The 19,654-nt window shown below is 37.2% G+C and overlaps 2 protein-coding genes across 3 annotated transcripts; both read right to left on the bottom strand.

The window, feature by feature from the left end:
• Positions 1 to 539: 539 nt before the first annotated feature.
• Positions 540 to 13,821, bottom strand: LOC105687828. 2 transcript variants are annotated; one of them, XM_012403733.3, is made up of 5 exons: positions 12,718 to 13,821; positions 5,819 to 7,796; positions 2,503 to 2,588; positions 2,198 to 2,322; positions 540 to 2,096 (listed from the first exon to the last, which is right to left on the bottom strand). In XM_012403733.3, the coding sequence occupies exons 2-5, from the start codon at positions 6,970 to 6,972 to the stop codon at positions 1,524 to 1,526; spliced, it is 1,938 nt and encodes a 645-aa protein (XP_012259156.1). In that variant the 5' UTR covers positions 6,973 to 7,796; positions 12,718 to 13,821; the 3' UTR covers positions 540 to 1,523. The 2 variants fall into 2 exon arrangements, with proteins under 2 accessions (XP_012259156.1, XP_020709044.1); XM_020853385.2 differs by having other exon boundaries at positions 13,262 to 13,821.
• Positions 13,822 to 14,383: 562 nt separating this feature from the next.
• On the bottom strand, positions 14,384 to 17,726 carry LOC105687800 (ubiquilin-1). Its single transcript, XM_012403689.3, has 7 exons — positions 17,565 to 17,726; positions 17,249 to 17,441; positions 16,843 to 17,131; positions 16,074 to 16,742; positions 15,871 to 15,997; positions 15,669 to 15,807; positions 14,384 to 15,576 (listed from the first exon to the last, which is right to left on the bottom strand). Exons 1-7 carry the CDS (start codon positions 17,664 to 17,666, stop codon positions 15,500 to 15,502), a joined length of 1,596 nt encoding a protein of 531 aa, XP_012259112.1. The 5' UTR covers positions 17,667 to 17,726; the 3' UTR covers positions 14,384 to 15,499.
• Between the last annotated feature and the right edge of the window lie 1,928 nt (positions 17,727 to 19,654).

The raw sequence follows: 19,654 nt of genomic DNA, 5'->3' as shown, positions 1-19,654 counted from the left end.
GTGATCCATATGGTGCTGCTCTAGAGGTGCATTCAGAAACTACATTTGCCGCAAAGTGCAATTGTAAATTTATTTCAAAATGCAAAATTATTATTTTCCCAGGTCCAACTTACAATGTTTGGTCGTGCTGACCACGTCGCGAAAACAGATTCATTAAGCATCCATGGTATTCTTCATTAGATTCCGTCTGTGATCCCTTACTTTTTTGATATCCACCTTTTTTCATCAGGGGAATGAATTTCGCCTGAGATCGCGATGAGTTGGTAGAGAAAGAGGATTAGGTGTTGGTCATTCCGAAAGAACGAAGAAGTAATGATTAATGAATATTCTACTGCACCCCCATAAATAAGAATAACTCTCGCTGTAAAGAAAATTTGCATTTTCCGTGACTCCGCACGTTTGACGGGACTTAGAAAGTTATTTCAAAACCATAAATTTTCCCCAGCCTTTTGAAAATTCATGCGTGATGGATCTGGTCGTTGCGATATTTCTCTTGGACTCACTAGTAACATAACGTACAAAAAAACGTGAATGGTGCATTAAAGTTTTAGAATAATTTATTTCTTCTTAACTACGAACTACAGAACTGTACTTTTTTTTTCTTTTTTCGTCATTCGTTTACTGGTTTTCTGATATTATAGTAGTAGTACAGAAAGCTAAAACACTTTTGTACCGCAAAATTATTATATTACTTTATATTATGTGGACCCAATAAGTTATTTATTTTTATTTTTTCTCATTATTCATTGTTTTTTCTATGTAATTATATTCGTATATAAAAATATATACATATATAATACTACATACTACGTGTACAAATTTCTACTCAAATTATATATATTTATATATAAAGAAGGTAGATTCGATTAAAGCTAGACTACTTACAAAAATGGCAAAAACATGTATACATAATAATAGTATATCTTTGCTTATTACTTTTTTTTCTTTATATTAATTATATAATTTACATATATTCACTTTTTTTACCCTGCCCTGTACAATACAACCAAACGAACCATATAAACAAGAACAGGCCAATTTTTATCATTATTAAAACTGTGACAAAAATTTTCCTAAAAGGCAATCCAAAATTTACCGACCGGAGATATTGATATTCATTTATATCAAAGCCCGTTGATCGGGTCGTTTTCCCTTACTCTCGCTCTCTCTCGCTTTTTGCTACTTTACGTTCTCCCTCTCTCGCTCTCTTTTGCTCTCTGGCATCTGTACAGATTATTAATAATATAATAATGAAATAATATGTGTGTTTCCTCAACACCTAAGAAACATTAAAAGGTATATAGAACTAGAAAGAATAAATTAATGATGGAAGATTATGTTATACTATATTATCTGTGGATATTCGCTTTGCTTAAGCTTTTGATTCACCGCAATGATTACTATCATCAATAATATTAATTGTAGTAGATTAAAAACAATTTTATTTACAATGGCAAGCTAATAAGACAGTGCATCGTCCCCTATTTTCTTCAATTCAGGAAGAAACTTTTTAAAAATTTTATTCAAACAAGAGTCGACAATTCATGAGGACTGTTAGTCGTAGCAGCACTGCTAAGATCCAAAGTAGCTGTCGGAAGTCCTGGACTAATACTACCGCTGATTTCTCTAGCAAGAGTGTGTGATCTATTATGTTTGTGCGTAGGACTAGGTGGCGAAAGATCTCCTCCTGGTGTCGGGGGTGTCGCTACGTTACTCCGATGAGAGCCAATTTGGTGTGAATGATTATGTTGAGAGGAGTTAGTTTGCGGAATTGACATTGACATGGAAACGTGATGGTGGTTGTGATTGTTGGGATGGTAAACCTGACCTTTAGAGTGAGGCAAGCTAAGAGTCGCTGTTGAATGATTTGGGCTTAGAGCGTTGGATTTTTGACCCATTCGAGCTGTAGAATTAGAATTTTGTAGCGTCGATTGCAGGGCTGAACCTCTTTGATGATGCTGCTGGTGCTGACTTTGCGGTTGTGAATTCTGGTCTCTGTGCTGTTGTTGCTGCTGTTGCTGAATCTTCTGTCTTTGGAGAGCTGCAGCAGCCTCGCATTGCTCACGAGCAAGAGCTTTTACAGCATTCGTCTTCTCCTGTTGAAATAAAAACCAAACATTTCAATAATTAATTATAACTCATCTTCTCTCTGCGGTGTATAATAATTTTCCATGCCATAGCTGGTCCAAATATTCACCCTTTGCCACACGAAGACGTTGTGTACCATTGCGCAGCCACAGAATATTATCCCCAGACCGATGAAAACCGACATTACTATCGCTGGCGTTAATTGAAACTGTATAAAGGTATACAATATCATACCTGAAGCAGAAAAATAAAAGTGTATTCATCATTTGAACAATAGTAATAGGTCAGCAGTACCATATGATTCCTTTTATTGTTTCTTTGTCACGTTTTCTCTTTGACATATATAGCGTGTTAAGAATGATAACAAGATACGTGACAGGTATAACTATGTTCAAAGAGTATAAGTAATCTTACCAGTAAGAAATACAGGTATACTGATGAAGAATCCTCCAACGGCACAAACCCTACTGATGGATGATTGTTGCAGGTAAATGTTCGTTCTGAAAAGTCAATAATATTTTGTAAGTTTAATTAATCGATGGAATGGTGAAAAGAATTTTAATTCTGTATCGGAAGTAGTGGGATAGTAAGAATAATAATGTACATATGTATATTGTATGTATAATTTTTATAGTGCAACGACCATGCTATGGGCAGGTATAAAAGGCCTACGGTGTTGCGTAACGCAAATGTAACTGTACACAACCCATGCCGAGTTGATGCGATGCAGTAATAATATGTAAGGTATATAGATACACAATTCCTCAGCCTCTCTGTTTTGCCTCACTACTTTTCACAACTCCTGCATATAGTAGAGGGTAAATATTGAAACAATTAATAACTACTCAAAGTTGAAAGAAGATGGTAAAAAAATACTAAGGATAGTTTTCTAGGATTCCAATGGTCATAGATGATCAATTTGATGATAAGATATGAGTACTGATCAAAAATAAAAGTAAAATGTACAACGAGGTGAGAGAACGATGACGAGGCGATGGTAGGAAGTAAGTAAGTAAAAAGAAGAGGTGAGATGAAGGGTCAGTGACCTGTGCAGGTACCCTACCTACCAACCTACGGTAGCAGGCTTATAGTAACATCTCGTGGGAATATTTAATCGCGGTGTTACAAATGAAGCTGATTAAAAACGATCGAGGGTCCTGAAGTCAACATCCTTTTAAGTCTATATACTTTTCTTATCTTTTATCTTCTTCTCCGACGCACATTAATTGATAAGCCAACCGAACTCCTTCATATTGCATAAAAAGTATAACATGCAGTTATAAAGCTGAAATGATATTATAACGATAGCAATCCCGTTTTCATTCCATTCTGTGTATCACAACAACATTTACAAGCGTCTACTCTGCACGGAAGCGGAAATTGTTGTGGGCGGTCTTAGAGTTCCCGTTTAAAGAAAAAGAACGAAGAAAAAAAAACAGCTGGAGAGGGATCAGCACAGTTGTGGCATATAAAAGTGGAAATCCATGCCAGGTATTACAAACTCAAAAGGTTTCTGGATTCAATTACCATATCCAGGGTATGACCTAACTCTGACAAGCATATAACTAACCGAAACAACCCCATCAACTTTAAACACTTCCTATCTCATTGTCAAAAAAAAATTAGAAAAAGAGAGAAATTAACAGCGACAGCTGCTAGTGCGGGATGATTCAAATGGTATGAGATAGTGATCTAGATTCATCGATGTTCTCGTTCGATGTGACGAGGGTATAAAAATAGAAATTCATTGTACATTAGGGAATTTAAATGCTTTCCAGTTTGACGTTTCAATTATTATTCCAGTAGGTTCCGTAATATAGTTAGTATTTGTGTTACTTATTTCAGCAACTGTAACATAGCTACAAAAACTAAATATACCTAGATGTAAATGGTTAAAATAGCTCAGTCTGCAGTAGGGAAGACTTAAAATTATAATTCTTATCCTAACGCCTGTCCCAAACTTGTCAGAGATTATACACACAAGAAGCTTAGTTCCAAAGGTTTTACATGCGATCACGGTATGATGAAATTTAGGGTACGAAAATAACGAGAATAAAAATCTTCAGAGACCCAGACTTGGTCGTTTCAGACTAACTAAAATAGCAATAACAAAATGACATCATACAGTTCATTTCTTCTTCTCTTTTCAGTTTAGATGCAGTGTATGCGTTGTTAATACATAAACACTGAAACGTAGTTTCGAATTTTCCACTGGGAAGATAGAAAAAAAAAACGAGTGAAGCGATAAACGGCTTTAAACCAGATAAACACCATACTAAAATCATATCTATAGGAGTTTACACACATGGCCTGTGCTCGTGTTATATCCGCCCACGTAATATATTGCATTTTCTTTATTTTTTTTTATTGGTTTTTTTTTTCATAAGTAAACCAAATTCTCTCTATGAATATAACTCATTCGAAATTTTTACATGAATCATATGCACGTAGATTCTTTTTTTTGTAAATTTTTTGTAAATTTTTTTACGGATACTACATATGGTGAATGACTAACTACGTACGTTATGTAGTATAGGAAAATGACGTGTTAATTTTTATTGAATTCTTTTGATGATATTGCCTAATCAAATCGCTATTTCCGCACGGTGCCTAGTTCACTCCTTAATATATTACTACGTAATAGATATATTACACAAATACACGTTCGATAAATATATATGTATAGGAATAGGTATGCAGACGATATTAATGTTTACTCTACAACCGTGAATGCCTTGTGCACGCGCAACTTGATCGCCCACGTGATATCCAATCGTTATTCCAAACTTTCACTCACTACGATAATTTTCAACCGCGACGAACAAGCAAAGTAACATAAAAAAGTAGTAATAAGAATGATCAAAAAAAAAAGTGATGATCATAATAATATTGTTCATAAAACTAATCACTAACTTTTGTCAACATTATATATGCCTTCGGATATACTGTTTTTTAAATATTTTTTTCGTCATTACGAATATTTTAGTTTTTCAGTTCTAGCAGCTCTTTTATAGTCTGCGCCGTCTGCGATCCTATAGAACATCAACTTCAGTTCTCTCAAGTATAAAGAACCCTAGAAGAACTTCTGCTTCTTCTTCCACTTTTTTTTTTTACATATCATGCCTACGCATATCATTCCTTCGTAGACCACCTCAACAACCTACCTTCTCAGTCATACCTTCTCTGATAAATACACGAACAAAAAAAAAGAAAAACCAAAAAATCACTACGATTATGTTTCTGGCTGGCAGCCCACTTGAAACACTAAAAAATCTTAATTCCTTTCTCAGTAATTCAAAAACTGTAGAGCGACCCCATTTATGTACTACCCATATAAATAAAATCCAATCCTGATCCAATTTGATAATATTAAAGTTCTTTCATATATATATAAAATTGGATCTTGAAAGTCAAAAAAGAAGGTGAGCGGACACCGACGAAAAATGATCGTGGAGCAAGCAAACGTCTATAAATTAGCATCGAGTTATCGTGGGGAGTTCTTAAAGGTGTTCGGTTCCCGTGGGCACGATTTCCGTTCCCACGCATCCCACACGACTACTCAGAATGATAGCCTTGTCTATATTATAAAAATATAAACTGAGCTATCGAGATTCGATTCATTTTTTCTACGCTGTGTTTCAGTCACCTTCCTTTAGATCCCAATTCGAACAAAGTAAAAATAGCAAAACAATGAACTCGTAATTCAAGTAGTAAATAATAATCTGCTCACCTATGCCCCTGATAAGAAGACTTGACGAGTTCAACGGCGAACAAAAATTGTATAGCGCAGACGAGAAGACAGCAGAGATTAAGCGACAATGCTAATGCACAAAGTGCTAAGGTCACTTCGTAAACGATGGCGTATTCTTCGGGGCAAATAAGACTGCTACAAGGTGTATCGTTCAGGGGTGATATTTTTAGCAAAAATATAAGGGACAATAATGCGAGTAGTAAAGATACCAAGCACAGCAATCCCAATGATGTTAACATTTCCTTTACACCCGCAGCTTCTTGCTGATGTCTACTGCTCTGAAACTGATGATGCGAAAGGGAGGATGTTAGGCTCGTATTCAAAGGTACTATGCTCGGTCCAGCAATCGAAGAACCAGTCTGAATTCTCCCAACATTTCCCGAATTTAACACAGGAGCAGGTGATGGCGTAGCATGGCTCGGTAGCCTCGATATCCTTGTTATATCTAGTCCTCCGTTTACTTTACTCCTGTCTCCATGAGTCTCTCTTTCAACCGACGAGGAATGAGGAAGTCCGTGGTTGTGATGATGGTGATGCAACGAAGAAACATTATTAACCAATCCAATTCCCCCTACAGGACTGGCGCTGTCGACCGAATGTTTAGAAGTCGATAGAGTCGACAGATTCAAAGGGTGGGAATGCAGCAACGAATGATTCTGCAATCTTTGCTGTGACAAATTATTCACACTCAATTGCGAATGATTCAAAGGATGGTGGCTAGAAGACGGAGTATTAGTCGCTGGATGTTGAGATATAAGACCTCCAGCTCTGCTGATATGAGTCGATGAATTTCCACCTATAGAATCATAGGCATCGGCGCTACCCCCGCGTATGGTGGACAGTGCATTATTTCTATGCTGATTGTGATGATGCAGATGTGTACTAGAATTGCTATTATACTGTTGAATCTGATGCTGCAAATCTTGATGATGTAGTTGATGGTGATGAACGGCGTTACCATTCGCCGTTGAATTATTCAAAGATGTCTGTAAATGATGCAGGGTAGATCCTGACGACGAAGCGTTTGAAAATTCGTTAGTATGATGTTGCTGCTGCTGCTGATGATGATGGTGATGCTGCTGCTGCCTTGAGGTGGCCGTTGCCGGCTGCCCGGTCAGTATGTGTTTCAGCATAACTGGCCAACTCTGACCTTAAAGAATTTATTATACCGCAGCTTTAATGTAATCTGCATCGGTATAATAATCACATCGTTAATATATTTAGTGTCTCTTTCCGTTATTTCACAACTGTATAACTTGCTCTTTTTTTTTATATATTTCTTTTTCGTAAACTATTTTTATTATATTTAATAATGCAGGGAACCGATAATGACCGATATTAGGAAGTGCCCGGGCTAAGGGTGTTGCTGCACATAAGCTCGATCATTTTCTTTGTACTTTTGTTTTAATATTAATTAAAGATTTATATTTGGGTAAGTCAGAAAAAGAAGAGAAAAAAAAATCATCTACATCGCTAATAAGATATACGTATAATGTGTCAGGACCCTTCACGGAGCACATGTAGTACTCGCACACTTTGGCGGGGGACTAAGAATATAAAAACCAATTTTCACTTTCACTTTTCATTCGATACTTCTTAATTTTCACTCTATACCGAAGTGAATAATCTTTGTATTTGTGTGCATAGCTCTCTTCTTCCGAGGTCGTTCCTACCTCCAACCCCTTTTCCTCTTTTTTTTCAACTTCCTCTTCCTCTCTTTCTTGCTCTTCTTCGTGATCTTTTTCTTCCTCCTCTTCTTCTTCTTCGTCTTCTTCTTCTTCTTCTTCTTCTTCTTCTTCTTCTTCTTCCTCCCCCTCCTCCTCCACCTCGCCTCTCGCGCACCTATCCACCAGGGTACGCGGCCCTCGGGTACTTTTTCCCTGTCCGTCTAGCCTCGCCCTGGGCCAGTCAATTACCAGCATACCAGCTCCAACGGTAGTCGCTTTTTTGGCCACCCCTAAAAGGAAAATAAGACAGAAAAAATAAATACGTTATTAGTATAACTGGAGTGAGAGCATATCGAGAATACCGATATTTTCTTTTCATACGTTCTTTTGAAAAGTTCAACCATGGGTCTATAACATTTTACACCGAACCCGAACTGCAGATAACCCAGCTATTACACATCCATAAGATATAAAATAAAATTACATATTCCATGTTGTAATATTATTTATTACACCATTTAACGACTTTTTTCATTTATTTTTTTTTTTTTAAAGAATCTAGAACGCATATCTATAAAAATTTCTAATAACGACTCAATCATGTATCTGGATATAAGTTAGAAACTTTCAGCTTATATGTACATATTAATCAATATCAACTCTCCTCTTTGCATATGTACTATTTCATATTTTTACAATAACGAAAATAGTCATGACAATCATTATCGTTATTGTTATTATTATTGTTCTTATTATTACACGTACATTCATGTACGCGATTGCGATGGTGTTGTCAATAGCGAGACAACTTGACTCATAGAAACTGGTTCCGATCGCATTCCGGACGTCCACCGCAAGTAGTAGTATTAGTAGTAGGGAGTTAAGTTCCACACTAAAGAAATACGACACTACGAAGAAGCTGGATCCCACGGGATGCTCAGCTGCAGCAACAGTAACATCGACAATTTTCAAAATCAGCGTTATTTCATTTGTATTAGGATAATGCCAATAATTTGAGCACGATTTGTCCAAATTTCTTTTCACATCCGAAGTAATGATTGAATGTTCGTTTCAGAATGAAGATTCACGGAGTATATAGTATCGAAATTTCGAAAACGCGGGTTTTTCCTTCTAACTGAACTGTAAGAATAAATATCTCAGGTGAAATTTGAAATTGAGAGAAAGAAACATTTCTAGATACGACTACGATATTTTAGTTTCAAAAAATAAAAGGCAATAAAATAGAAATTCCTACAATTCTTTGAATACAAATAATAAAGTCCCCTTTCGCATAAGGACGGCTTCGTAAACCGCGAGAAGAAGTCTTACAGAAGTAGATGGATGTATTTCTGGTCTAGTGTCAATATTATCCCGTAAATTCAATTTTCTAGGATCTAAGTTGAAAAATCCGGCGGTCAGATAATACCGTACAGTTGTTAGGTATCTAAAGGGTGTAAAAAATCGAATAAATAGAAGAGTAACCCTCTGCAGCAATGAGACGAATCATCGATTGCAAAGAAATGAAAATAGAGAGAAAAAATTTACAATTAATCTCATTAATAACGAACACTATACGTGTACTGACAATGAGTTGTCACAAGAGAATTGAAATAAGTTCTCGTTAAATATAATTTCTTATTAAAAAAATATACAATTTCTTCACCAACATATATTTGGCGAGTGCTACGCTGTACATAAATTACAGGTATTATACTCGACAACGTTTTTTTTTTCATATTTTATCATTGCCGAATTCTAATAAGGTTCCATGCGGATCGCGGTCGGTATAGCGCTGTGATCTCAAGACGAGAAAGATTAAGCTTAAGGGACAGAGCCTACGGCAAGGTGCTTTAATAAAAGCGTTTTAAACTTGTATGTTCCACGTACACATATAAAATATATTTAAAATTACAATACTTATGTGTGTCTTTATAGGTATACCGTGTGTATGGAGTATATAGGAATGAATTTATCCTCTCGGCTGCACGTATTATATTTGTATACGATCACCTGCAGGTGCTTTCCTTTTAACTTCCTTTCGTCGTTCGTTCGTTCGTTCGTTTGTTCGGTCTACCTGCTGCTCCGTAAGCAACCCGCAACCCGCAACCTGCAACCTGCTGCCCTGCGCAACCTGCTGCTTTTGCTGTTACTAAAACTTCTTATAACTATATCTATATACCTATATAAGCTGCCCATACTCGCGATCCTTACGGTTTATGGCGTCTGACGTTCTTAAGAGTTATAAAACCGACGGAGAGAAAATTCTCACGACAATAATAACAACAACGACAATAATTATACAGCGGAATGAATTCGAAGAATACATCGAAAGATTTCAAGATAATAAGAGATGATAAATAAAAATATTCAAAAGAATTGAAATCATTAATGAATATTGTCGAGAAATTTTCATGATTTACACTAAAAAATTATACTCCTATCCCAAACCGGAAGAGCTGGATCATTTCTTCTCATTATTTATTTATCTACTTCTCACTTTTCAACTTTCTGGGGAGTGAAAATAGATGTTGCCTATTACCCGAAAAAGTAGGTACATTTTCCACGACTTGGTAAAAAATTTGAACAAAAAAATTAAGGAAATCTTGAGAATAGAATTGATGATTATAATAATAATTAATTAACAGTACACCGCGACTATGTCTACTGCTGCTGTTGTCACTTCTGCAAATGAGACTTTACTCTTATTTGCAATCGTAGAAACCCGTGTTCGTCTCATATTTCAAATGAGAAAAAATACCTGCAGAGAGGAGATATGGATACATTATAATTATAAAAAAAAATACGTATACTCATATAGAATGATAATAATAATGACGAATATACCTGTATCTGTGGCTTAGGTCGGCAAAGGTAGAACTAATTTATATAGAGACGGTATTTTTTGGATTTGCTTGACTAACAGAGACTGAATTAAAACGAGTAACGTATAAGCCGGGAAAAGCAGCTGTAACGACAAAAGAGACGGGGATGAATTATTATGTACATACATGCCTAGATTATGGTCTGAAAGATAGAAAAATAGAAAGTAAAAAAAGGAAAAAAGAAAAGAGGGAATGACGAAGAAGAGTGTAAACCATTGATCGGGGGCGGGGAAATGAGAATAAGGAAGGTTGAAAGAGAGAAGGTGAATAGGGAAGAAAAAGGAAAAAAAAAAAAGAGAAAAAGAATACAGCGAAAGAGAAAAAAGGCAGCAAAGACAAGGGCAAGGCTACGCATTCCTGCGGCTCGGATGACGTCTATAGAGAGCGCGGAATATGAAGAGGATGATGAAGAAGACGAAGAAGAAGAAGAAAAGATGATCTACCGACCAACCATCCTGAACGAAACCCAACCGACGGGGATACACACAAAGTTAAAACTCTCTGAGATGAGTCAAGTTAAAATTCGCACGGTTATTTTTCGACTCATATCATTACTCATCTTGAACCACACATAACAAACATCACAAATCGTGAGATGGCGATGATGGATTCGCGGAAATATAACAAGCTTATTACAATGCAACAAAAAAAAAAAAATTATAAAAAAAATTAACTAAAAGGAAGCGAAGGTCAGTTTTCTGGAACGCAAAATTATAGTTGAAAGAAAAAACGATACAGGTGACGCGATTATACATTCTAGCTGAATCAACTCTCGATTTCCACCGACAATTTCGATCTCCCGACGCATACACACGTTCGTTAAGGTGTACTCACGGTGATAAAATACCGATTCAGATTATACAAACATAAAAATGTCTCTGAATCGTTTTTTTGTGTTACATAATTCCGCAGATACATTATGTAGATTGATTTCGCGTACGCGATGGACGATTAAATTCTACCACGTGGAGTAGAACCGTAAAAAAAATATAACCCATGTGACGATTATAATATTAAATTTCAAATGTACTCTCGTCGGAAATTAAATGAAATCCGTTTTTGAGATTATATGTATTTCGCCATGAAACTCTCTGTCAAATCCTATGCCGTTTTTTTCTTCTGATATTTCAGTCTCATTGATTAGAAAAATTTCATTCCTGAATAATAACGTTATGAAATTCAATCTTGAAGGGCTTCAGTTATCTGTATATAATATTCTTCGGATTGAAACTGAATTTTTTTTTGTTTTTCTTCAACGTATGGGTTGTTCCCCCCGTACAGAAGCTGCTGGCGCCCACTGGCCCATGTTGTAAGTATAGTGAGCGGGTCAAGGACATTTCGCACTCTCAGAACGTAGGTATTTTAATTTATTACAAGAGTATTACTATTATTATACGCAGAGAATTTTCTCATATGAACATATAGCAATAGACTATACACGTGTTTAACACAAGCAGTGGTTTGGTTACGTTATTTATAATCGCCGTGTATACAATATATATATATTTATTTATTTATATACGCAATTCTCCGTGTCAGTTTCTATCCTAATTTTTACATCTACTACCACTGGTAAAAAAAAAACCTTGTGGGCGTGGGACCTGGTTTAAAAATTACGAAAAAATATTGTTTAAACAGATGTCTTTTGCCAAGAGATTCTTATGCAAAATTTGATTATTCAACTATATTTTAGACTCATAATATTGCCTAAGATCGTTATGATGATAGCTTGAATTATGTCCAAAATTTTTGTCTTCAAGAAACAAAAGAAAATAGAAATTCAGAAAATTCTTTCATCTTAATTCTCATTCAAGAATAATGGTGCATAAATGAGCGTTGGAAGCTCGAAAAAATCTGCCTCGGTAAAGTTTAAATTTCCGATGGCCACGATGGCGGGGCACACCTTCTCTCTTCAAATTGCCCTCTGGTCTGTTTGATTTCCAAATTAACTTCGGGAATGAGGCATGACTGAGAGAAAAGCAATGAAAAGAGATGCACACGAATGGACACAAGCGCGTAATTTTCCAAATGCATTTCAGGGGAAACAATTTTCAAAAAATTATCTTCGAATGGACTTGAAGCATACAAAAGAAAAAACGTCCTACCTAAAATGTGGCGCCAATTACAAGGAGGTGATTAATTCACCGCTGTGTTGGTTGCGCAGCGATAAATTTACGAATTGAATATTATAGGAGGTGAACTTGGTAAGAACGAAAGCAACAGCCAGAAAAGCAAGCAGGCAGCGGGGTTTCGAGTCTCTCACCTCGCGCTCCTCTCCGACAATCTCAACACAAGTAAGTGGAGGGCAAACAAAACTCAACAAACTCACCTCGTGCTACATTCTGTTGATTTTCAGGAGGTTCGGATTTTTCGGTGCACACAAAACCCGTAACAGCAGCAGCAACCAATTCGTACGTTTTGACAAAAGACGTCACAGAAAACCACGACTATTATGATATGATAAGTATTATTATTATCGTAATGATCATCGGTTTCGATGCATAATCATTATCTCGATTTATTACATTTAAATTTAATGTCTCCTGTACGCCACATGAACTGCATATCTTTTACTTTATACTCCATGAATTCCACTACAACGCACATCACCGATGCACTAGAGAAGCACAATTGTATCGTGGAAATAAATTATGAATATATATTGAAGAAAATAAGGAAATCACTGATTATTATGTCCCGTTGATCGATTTTTAGTGTAATTCTTTGAAGACGCTTCTTCGTCTTATTCTTAAGAGGAGCGTCGTTCCCGCAATGGTTCAACCCTTTGCTTTCTTGTCAAGCAAGTATTATATTAGTTGTTCGTTTATTCAACCCACGTATATAATATACCGTATAGTATATAATCTACATACATGTGAAGAAGAAGAAGCAGCAGCTGCATAACTGACAACAGGCCCAGATATTCCAAAACGATGTTATCCAACAAAAAAGTCAAGAAAAAAAATGAATCACACCTGGAACAACTACACACTTTCAATGAATTAACCCTATCAATAAAATTAAAACCGTTAAGAATCGTTCGAATTTTCAACACCACAATCTTCGTTTGTTCATTTGAAATATCACTGTCGATCCAGATGACGATGACGATAAATATTCAAACTTGGTTCGATCAATCTAAAACAACGTTTAAATCGCGTTCGAATAACTCAATCTCTTGATTCCTACGACACTGATTCAATCGAATAAGTCTTCCGAACAAATTATTTAATGCCACAATAATAAAAAGATCTTCAACCGTCGAACCGATTTGAAAGGACGCAGAATTGAAGACGCGTTGAAGGCGAAGCAAGGACGAAGACGCAACGAATCTCGGGACAAACAATAAAGATAAACCGGCTTCAAATTAGCAAAAAAAATTCTGGAGCCGATGCGAACAGCTGCAACTGGCGGCAACAACTGAGCTTCGTAATTCGTAACGGTTATGCTCTTTGCGACGACGGTGTTGTAAAGAAAAATTAAGATAAAAAGAGGGGGAAAGTGGCGCTGCCGGTTACCTCGATCTCTGATTGGCCGACTCTACTTTGGCACATGGACGATACACCACGAGATCGGTTTAAATTTGAATTATTTGAACAGTAGCAGATGATCGACAATATCAGAGATTCTAATCATCTCGTATCCAATATATATTTCAATATTGTACTGAATGTTATTCAAAAAACGACGAAAGTATGGCTTTTCTATCATTGTTATTATTTTTTCTTGTTGTGACAACGGAAAAAAATATAATGATCCAATTACAACGTTAATTTAGATTATTATTATTATTATTATTAATCAACCACATTTTCATTTTTAATCGCATACATAAGTCATATATGTATATATATGTATATATATTTTTATATATACATATATATTATACTATATATATATCATGTATATATAATAGCTTTTACAGAATGTCTCATTTAAATTCGAAACATACTAAACACCTAAACGATAATACGTACGCATACTCATTCAAATAGGTTTATGTCAATCGTCTGGGAGGGGGGAGGGGTAAAATGTCCACAATATATCGTTTTTAATGATAATTTACAACTTTCACCTTTTTTTTTCTTGTTTCACAGTATTATTATTATTTTTTGTAATTGTTTTATCTTATTTTTACTTTTTTGCTGTCAACTTAATATCAAGTTGATACCTCGGTCTTGCTGTCTCAATCAATCCATTTCTGATATATTCTGTATGATAAGTGATGATTTGAAAATGTCCTTTTTCAAAGAAATCTGTCTGTCTGTCTGTCTCTCTATCTCTCTCTTTTTTGCAACTTCTAACTTATCTTCCTCTCTAGTTTTACGGCCACCTATTTTCATCTATTTTATAGGTTTTGTAATCCAACGTTCTTATATTGCATGTTTTTTCCATTTTTTCTTCCTGCTTTTCTGCTTTTTCTACAAATCTATCAATTTGTAACCTTTATTTTTCACAAAACACAATGCCTAGTGCCTTGCTCATTAGCCTGGTGAATGCTACAATTAGACAAATCGAACATCTCATATAGTGTTATAGTATTAATGGTAATAATGAGAATATCATTAATAATAATTACAATTAACATAATAATATTAATATACTAAAATCAATTCATTGTGTCGTAAAGAATTTTGCACTGAAAAAATATATATCGTTACAATTATTTAGCGTTTTCATCTTCTTTTTTTTTCTCTTTCTAAATCCTTTTTTTCATCTATAGCACATCAAATAATACACAGACGCGAAAATAAAAACGGCAAGGGTGGATAGGTATTATTCGATTGAAACCTAATATCATCGATTTATAAGGTAGCTTGTTCGACGGACAATAATCATTATAATAGTAATAATAATGATGGAAATAAAAAGAATATTTTTGTTTACAATACGTTGAACAGGCACCGATAATATTATTGAAAATAATAAAAATGCACATTGAACGAGTCATTAGATCGTGTATTATCCTGCTTATTAACTGGATCATAGGTTTGGGTTTATAATTTTTGTAGATTACCGAAAATATGCCGTCTCGTCTGATCGGAAAAGGTCAGACCTAAATTGGGTAAATTAGGTATTGTAATGGAAATGTTGGGGTTACAGATTGGTGGTTAGCTCATGGATAGTTGTCCATTGGCCAATAGTCTCTCAACAGCGGCGTTTATGTCACCAAATGTTGCGATTAGCGCTGAAATAATATTACATTAATACATCGTGAAATTTCACAAAGTGGTTCATGATATTGGCGAAAGAATGTATTATTACTAAAACACTAGTTACCTTGAAGGTTGGCGTCTCTATTAACGAAGCCCATTGCGGTAAGCTGTTCGAGTTGTGTTCTATACCGTTCCTCAGGTGGTGCGAGCTGCTGTCCACCACCAACTCCATCTGCTCCTTGATTAAGAGCCATGCTCGAAACCTGAAAATAATTACGATGTAGACATTTCGTTATAGTGGGAGTATATAATTTAGTATTATGTACCATGCGAGCCATGAATTGTGAAAATGCGTCCTGTTGATTGGCATCAGTTGAGGGTGTGGTTGTTGCTGACTGTTCTGTATTACCAGATGATGGAACAGGTGGAACTGGTGGAATACTGAGACCCATGCTACAGTTCAAAAGATAATCAAATTAGATTTCAAAGAATGCAAGGAACACGAGATTGAGTAGACTGAACAACTCACTTATCAACCAGCTCTGGTGCGACGGTTCGCAGCTGTTCCATGCCTTGTTGTATTTGTCGAATCGCAGCAAGTGCATCAGGGTTAGCAACTACGTTCTGAATGTGGGGGTTTTGCATCTGCTGAACAAAGGCTGGCATCATTGCCCGCATCTGTTCCTGCATCTGAGGGTTACCTCGAAGCATAGGGTTGGCCGATATCACTCTAGATGCCATTGCTGGGTCTGCAGCCATTGCTTCCAGCATAGCACGTGTGTAGGGAGCGTTCAGCATATTCTGCATCAACTGTGGGTTCTCCATCATCTGCGCGGTCAGGCTCTGCATACCCGGAGAATCAAGAAGACCACCCCCTCTGATCGGACTCTGAGCAGGCGCTTGACCCTGAGTTGTTGGAGGCGTCTGACCTTGACCCCAGGGATTTGGAAGTGGATCCCGATTCTCCTGCCCTTGCTGGGGGTTCGCTGCATCTAATGGTTGGCTGGATTCCACTAGTGCTGCAAATGGATTCCTCTCGTTTGCCGCAGCAGCTAACATGGGCTCCTGAATGTCTCTATACATTCTTCTCAGAGCACTGTATCCACCGGGGATACTTTCAAGGTTAGATAATGCCCGATCATGCGAACGCATCAGTTCTTGCAGCATTGATGGATTCCGCGCAAGCTCCATAGTTTGTCTGATAAAATAACCAGTGTAAAGCAAATTCCACAGTTCAGAGGAGTTTGTGGAAACTCGAAGTTCAAATGAACGGCACCTATGTGAGTAACCTAACTTACCTAAGGAGTTCTGGATTATTGAGCATGTGACTGATTTCTGGATTACGTTGCATGAGCTCTTGCATCTGTGGATTTGAGGTAACCAGATTGCGCATGTTCTCCGGGTCGTTCATTAGGCTTTGAACCAAAGGGTTGTCAAGAACTTGCCTCATCATCTCAGGACTAGAGAGCAGCTCTCGCTGCATACGTTGTTGAAGTTCCATGAAATTTCCGGAGCCAAGTCCAAGGCTCTCAAGTCCACCCAAACCACCCAAACCTCCGAGGCCAAATGGGCTGGCGTTGATGTCAGCTGTAACCGATCAATTCGTTGCCATGAGACTAAATTTTGCATGTATTTCTTTGAAAAAGTAAGTGTCCTGAGTTGATCGTGATATATGATTGATAGTCATGTAGGCGGCTTGCTCACCAGTGGGCCGGGGTGGTGGTGGTTCGGTCTGGGAGGTGGCTGCCCTGGGAGCTTTGATAACCAAGTGAACAGTCAATCCATCCTTGACGTTGTGTGTTGCAAGTGTCTCGTGGTCCTTCATAATTTTACCAGCAAATATGAGGCAGATCTGATCAGATTGGGCATTGAATTTCTTCGAGACAGCATCTTTGAACTGCGTATAAAATCGTAATTTATAATAAGCTTGGGACTAACCAATCGTGGGGGAGAAGATACGGCGATATACGGGGGTGGGTTCTAGGCGGGTTCCACTATGCTCTATGATATCAAAACTTACGTCTTTGATCGATGCATTTTCCTCTATTTCGACACTTTGTTTTTCCTTCGGCGTTTTAATATTAATCGTAATTTTCTTCTGGTTCTCTTGGCTCTCTGCCATCTTGGATTGGTAGATGACTCGTTACTTTGGATGCTTTCGATTTTACCACTTTTATTACGGGGAAAACTTCAGTGACTGCAACCTAAATGTCACGGAAATTAGCGCTGCCTTCGCCCGGGCATCCACTTAGAGCATATATTACATGGAGGGAGCATAGTGGCAGAAAAGTGTAGCAAGCAAGTAAGACAGAGAGCGATAGCTTTCGATCATCCCCATCTCTTTCTAACACGATAGTAGCGTAACGCAACTGTGGAGGGCCCTGAGCATGGTGAAAATTTTTCTAAAAATTATATAAATGTATTTTGTAGCATTTAGTATATGCAGGAAGGTGATTCAGGAGTGGTAATCAGAAAATACTTGAATAACAATTTTGTATTTACTGATGCCTGTGTACAATCATTCGAGAATACACTTTACGTATCCGATCTATCGACTCTTGACGTCCTTTCTCTTCATGATTTATTCGTATATGCAAATACGTTTGAACAATGAGCTTTATGAGTTGAAATCTATGATCGCTAAGCGGATTTTGGTCGAAAATATGATTTGTTTCAAGCAGATGATGCGGTACCGACCGTATAATGACTGTGCTGAGCTTGTTGAAAATATTTTTCTGGGGTGCATACATAGCTCGGAATCGATTTTCTGATAAACAGCAGATGGCCACAACATCAGGAGAAGCCGTAATCAAACCGCCCCGGGTTTTTCTATTCAGTAACTTAGAACTACTATTATCCGATGTCAGCAGAAAGGGGCAGATAAAGCACTTTAATTTTTTGATAACAGTTCTAACAACAAATCCAGCAATATATTGTAGGATATGGTTCATGTATTCCGTGCTCGCTCTCGTCCATGCAGGATCGAGGTAGTCGTCATTTCCAATGGTATCCAGAATTTCTTCCTGGTAACAAAGCTCATCAACCATTGATATTTTTGATGCAGTACTAGTGACTTGCAGGATGGTTGTGCTGTCGAGTGCAGTAGCGTTGGCTCGTTCTGAGCCTTTCACTTCGGCATGAACTAGCAATCGCTTGTATGCTGTTACAAATTGAAAGCAGGTAGGATTATTATTGAATCCACCGCGACTACGTATTGCACTAAAAAACACCTCGAGATGGTCCTGCGACAGCTTATATGTCAGCAAGTATTTCATAGGTGCATTGTTAGATGTGATGTACTTGTCATATAATTTGATGACGCTTGATAATGATGTAATAAGGCCTATAAAGCCAGTTTTCCGGTTTGATTCTATTATTAGTCCTTCCGAGTCTCTTAGCGTTTTGATGTACCGAGTTATTTTCTGTACCTCCTGTCTAACACTAACAATGTTGTCTGGGCTTATGCCAGCTCTGGACGGTGTCTTACAATATCTATTGCGTGAGTTTAGAATATCGAAAGCACTGTCAATCATGAAACAGAATCTTGCAGTGGCTTCGGCTCCCTGAAATTTAGGCAACTTCAAGTCTTTTTCCGCAAACAGCAGGGCATGCCCGACACTGCTACTTAATGTTTGCGCAGCCAGTTTCACATTCATTTTCTCGCGCTGCCAGTTAAGGTGTCGTCTTCTAAGGCGAGTAGCTGCATGTAGACCTTCCTCTTCTTGCAGATCAACTAAATGTCCAATATAGCTCCAAGATATGCATTTATTGTTTTCGTCGACCAAGTCTCTATCATGAGCAGTGCCCCTTACAAGCTTCACGGCATGAGATGGGTCCAATAGAATAAATATAGGTTCTCCAGTCACTGGATGAGGGAAATGAAAACGATCACGTTCCGATAACCATGTTTGTGCTCCCAGAATGTTGCACATAGCCATATTTGATCCAGCACCATCGAAAGTCAATGAGGTAACAACAACGCCAGTCTCATGAACAACTCTCAAACACTCATTGACCAAGTTAGCTTTTTCATGTCCTCTCAACGTAGATATTAAAAAGTAGGCAAAAGGGATTTTCCAATGACTGTTTATGCACACTAGCATAACCACT

This window comes from Athalia rosae, chromosome 2, assembly GCF_917208135.1.
Source record: "Athalia rosae chromosome 2, iyAthRosa1.1, whole genome shotgun sequence".
NCBI lineage: Eukaryota > Metazoa > Arthropoda > Insecta > Hymenoptera > Athaliidae > Athalia > Athalia rosae.
Note: the sequence above shows the minus strand (reverse complement) of the source record. Positions and strands in the feature narration are given on the sequence as shown.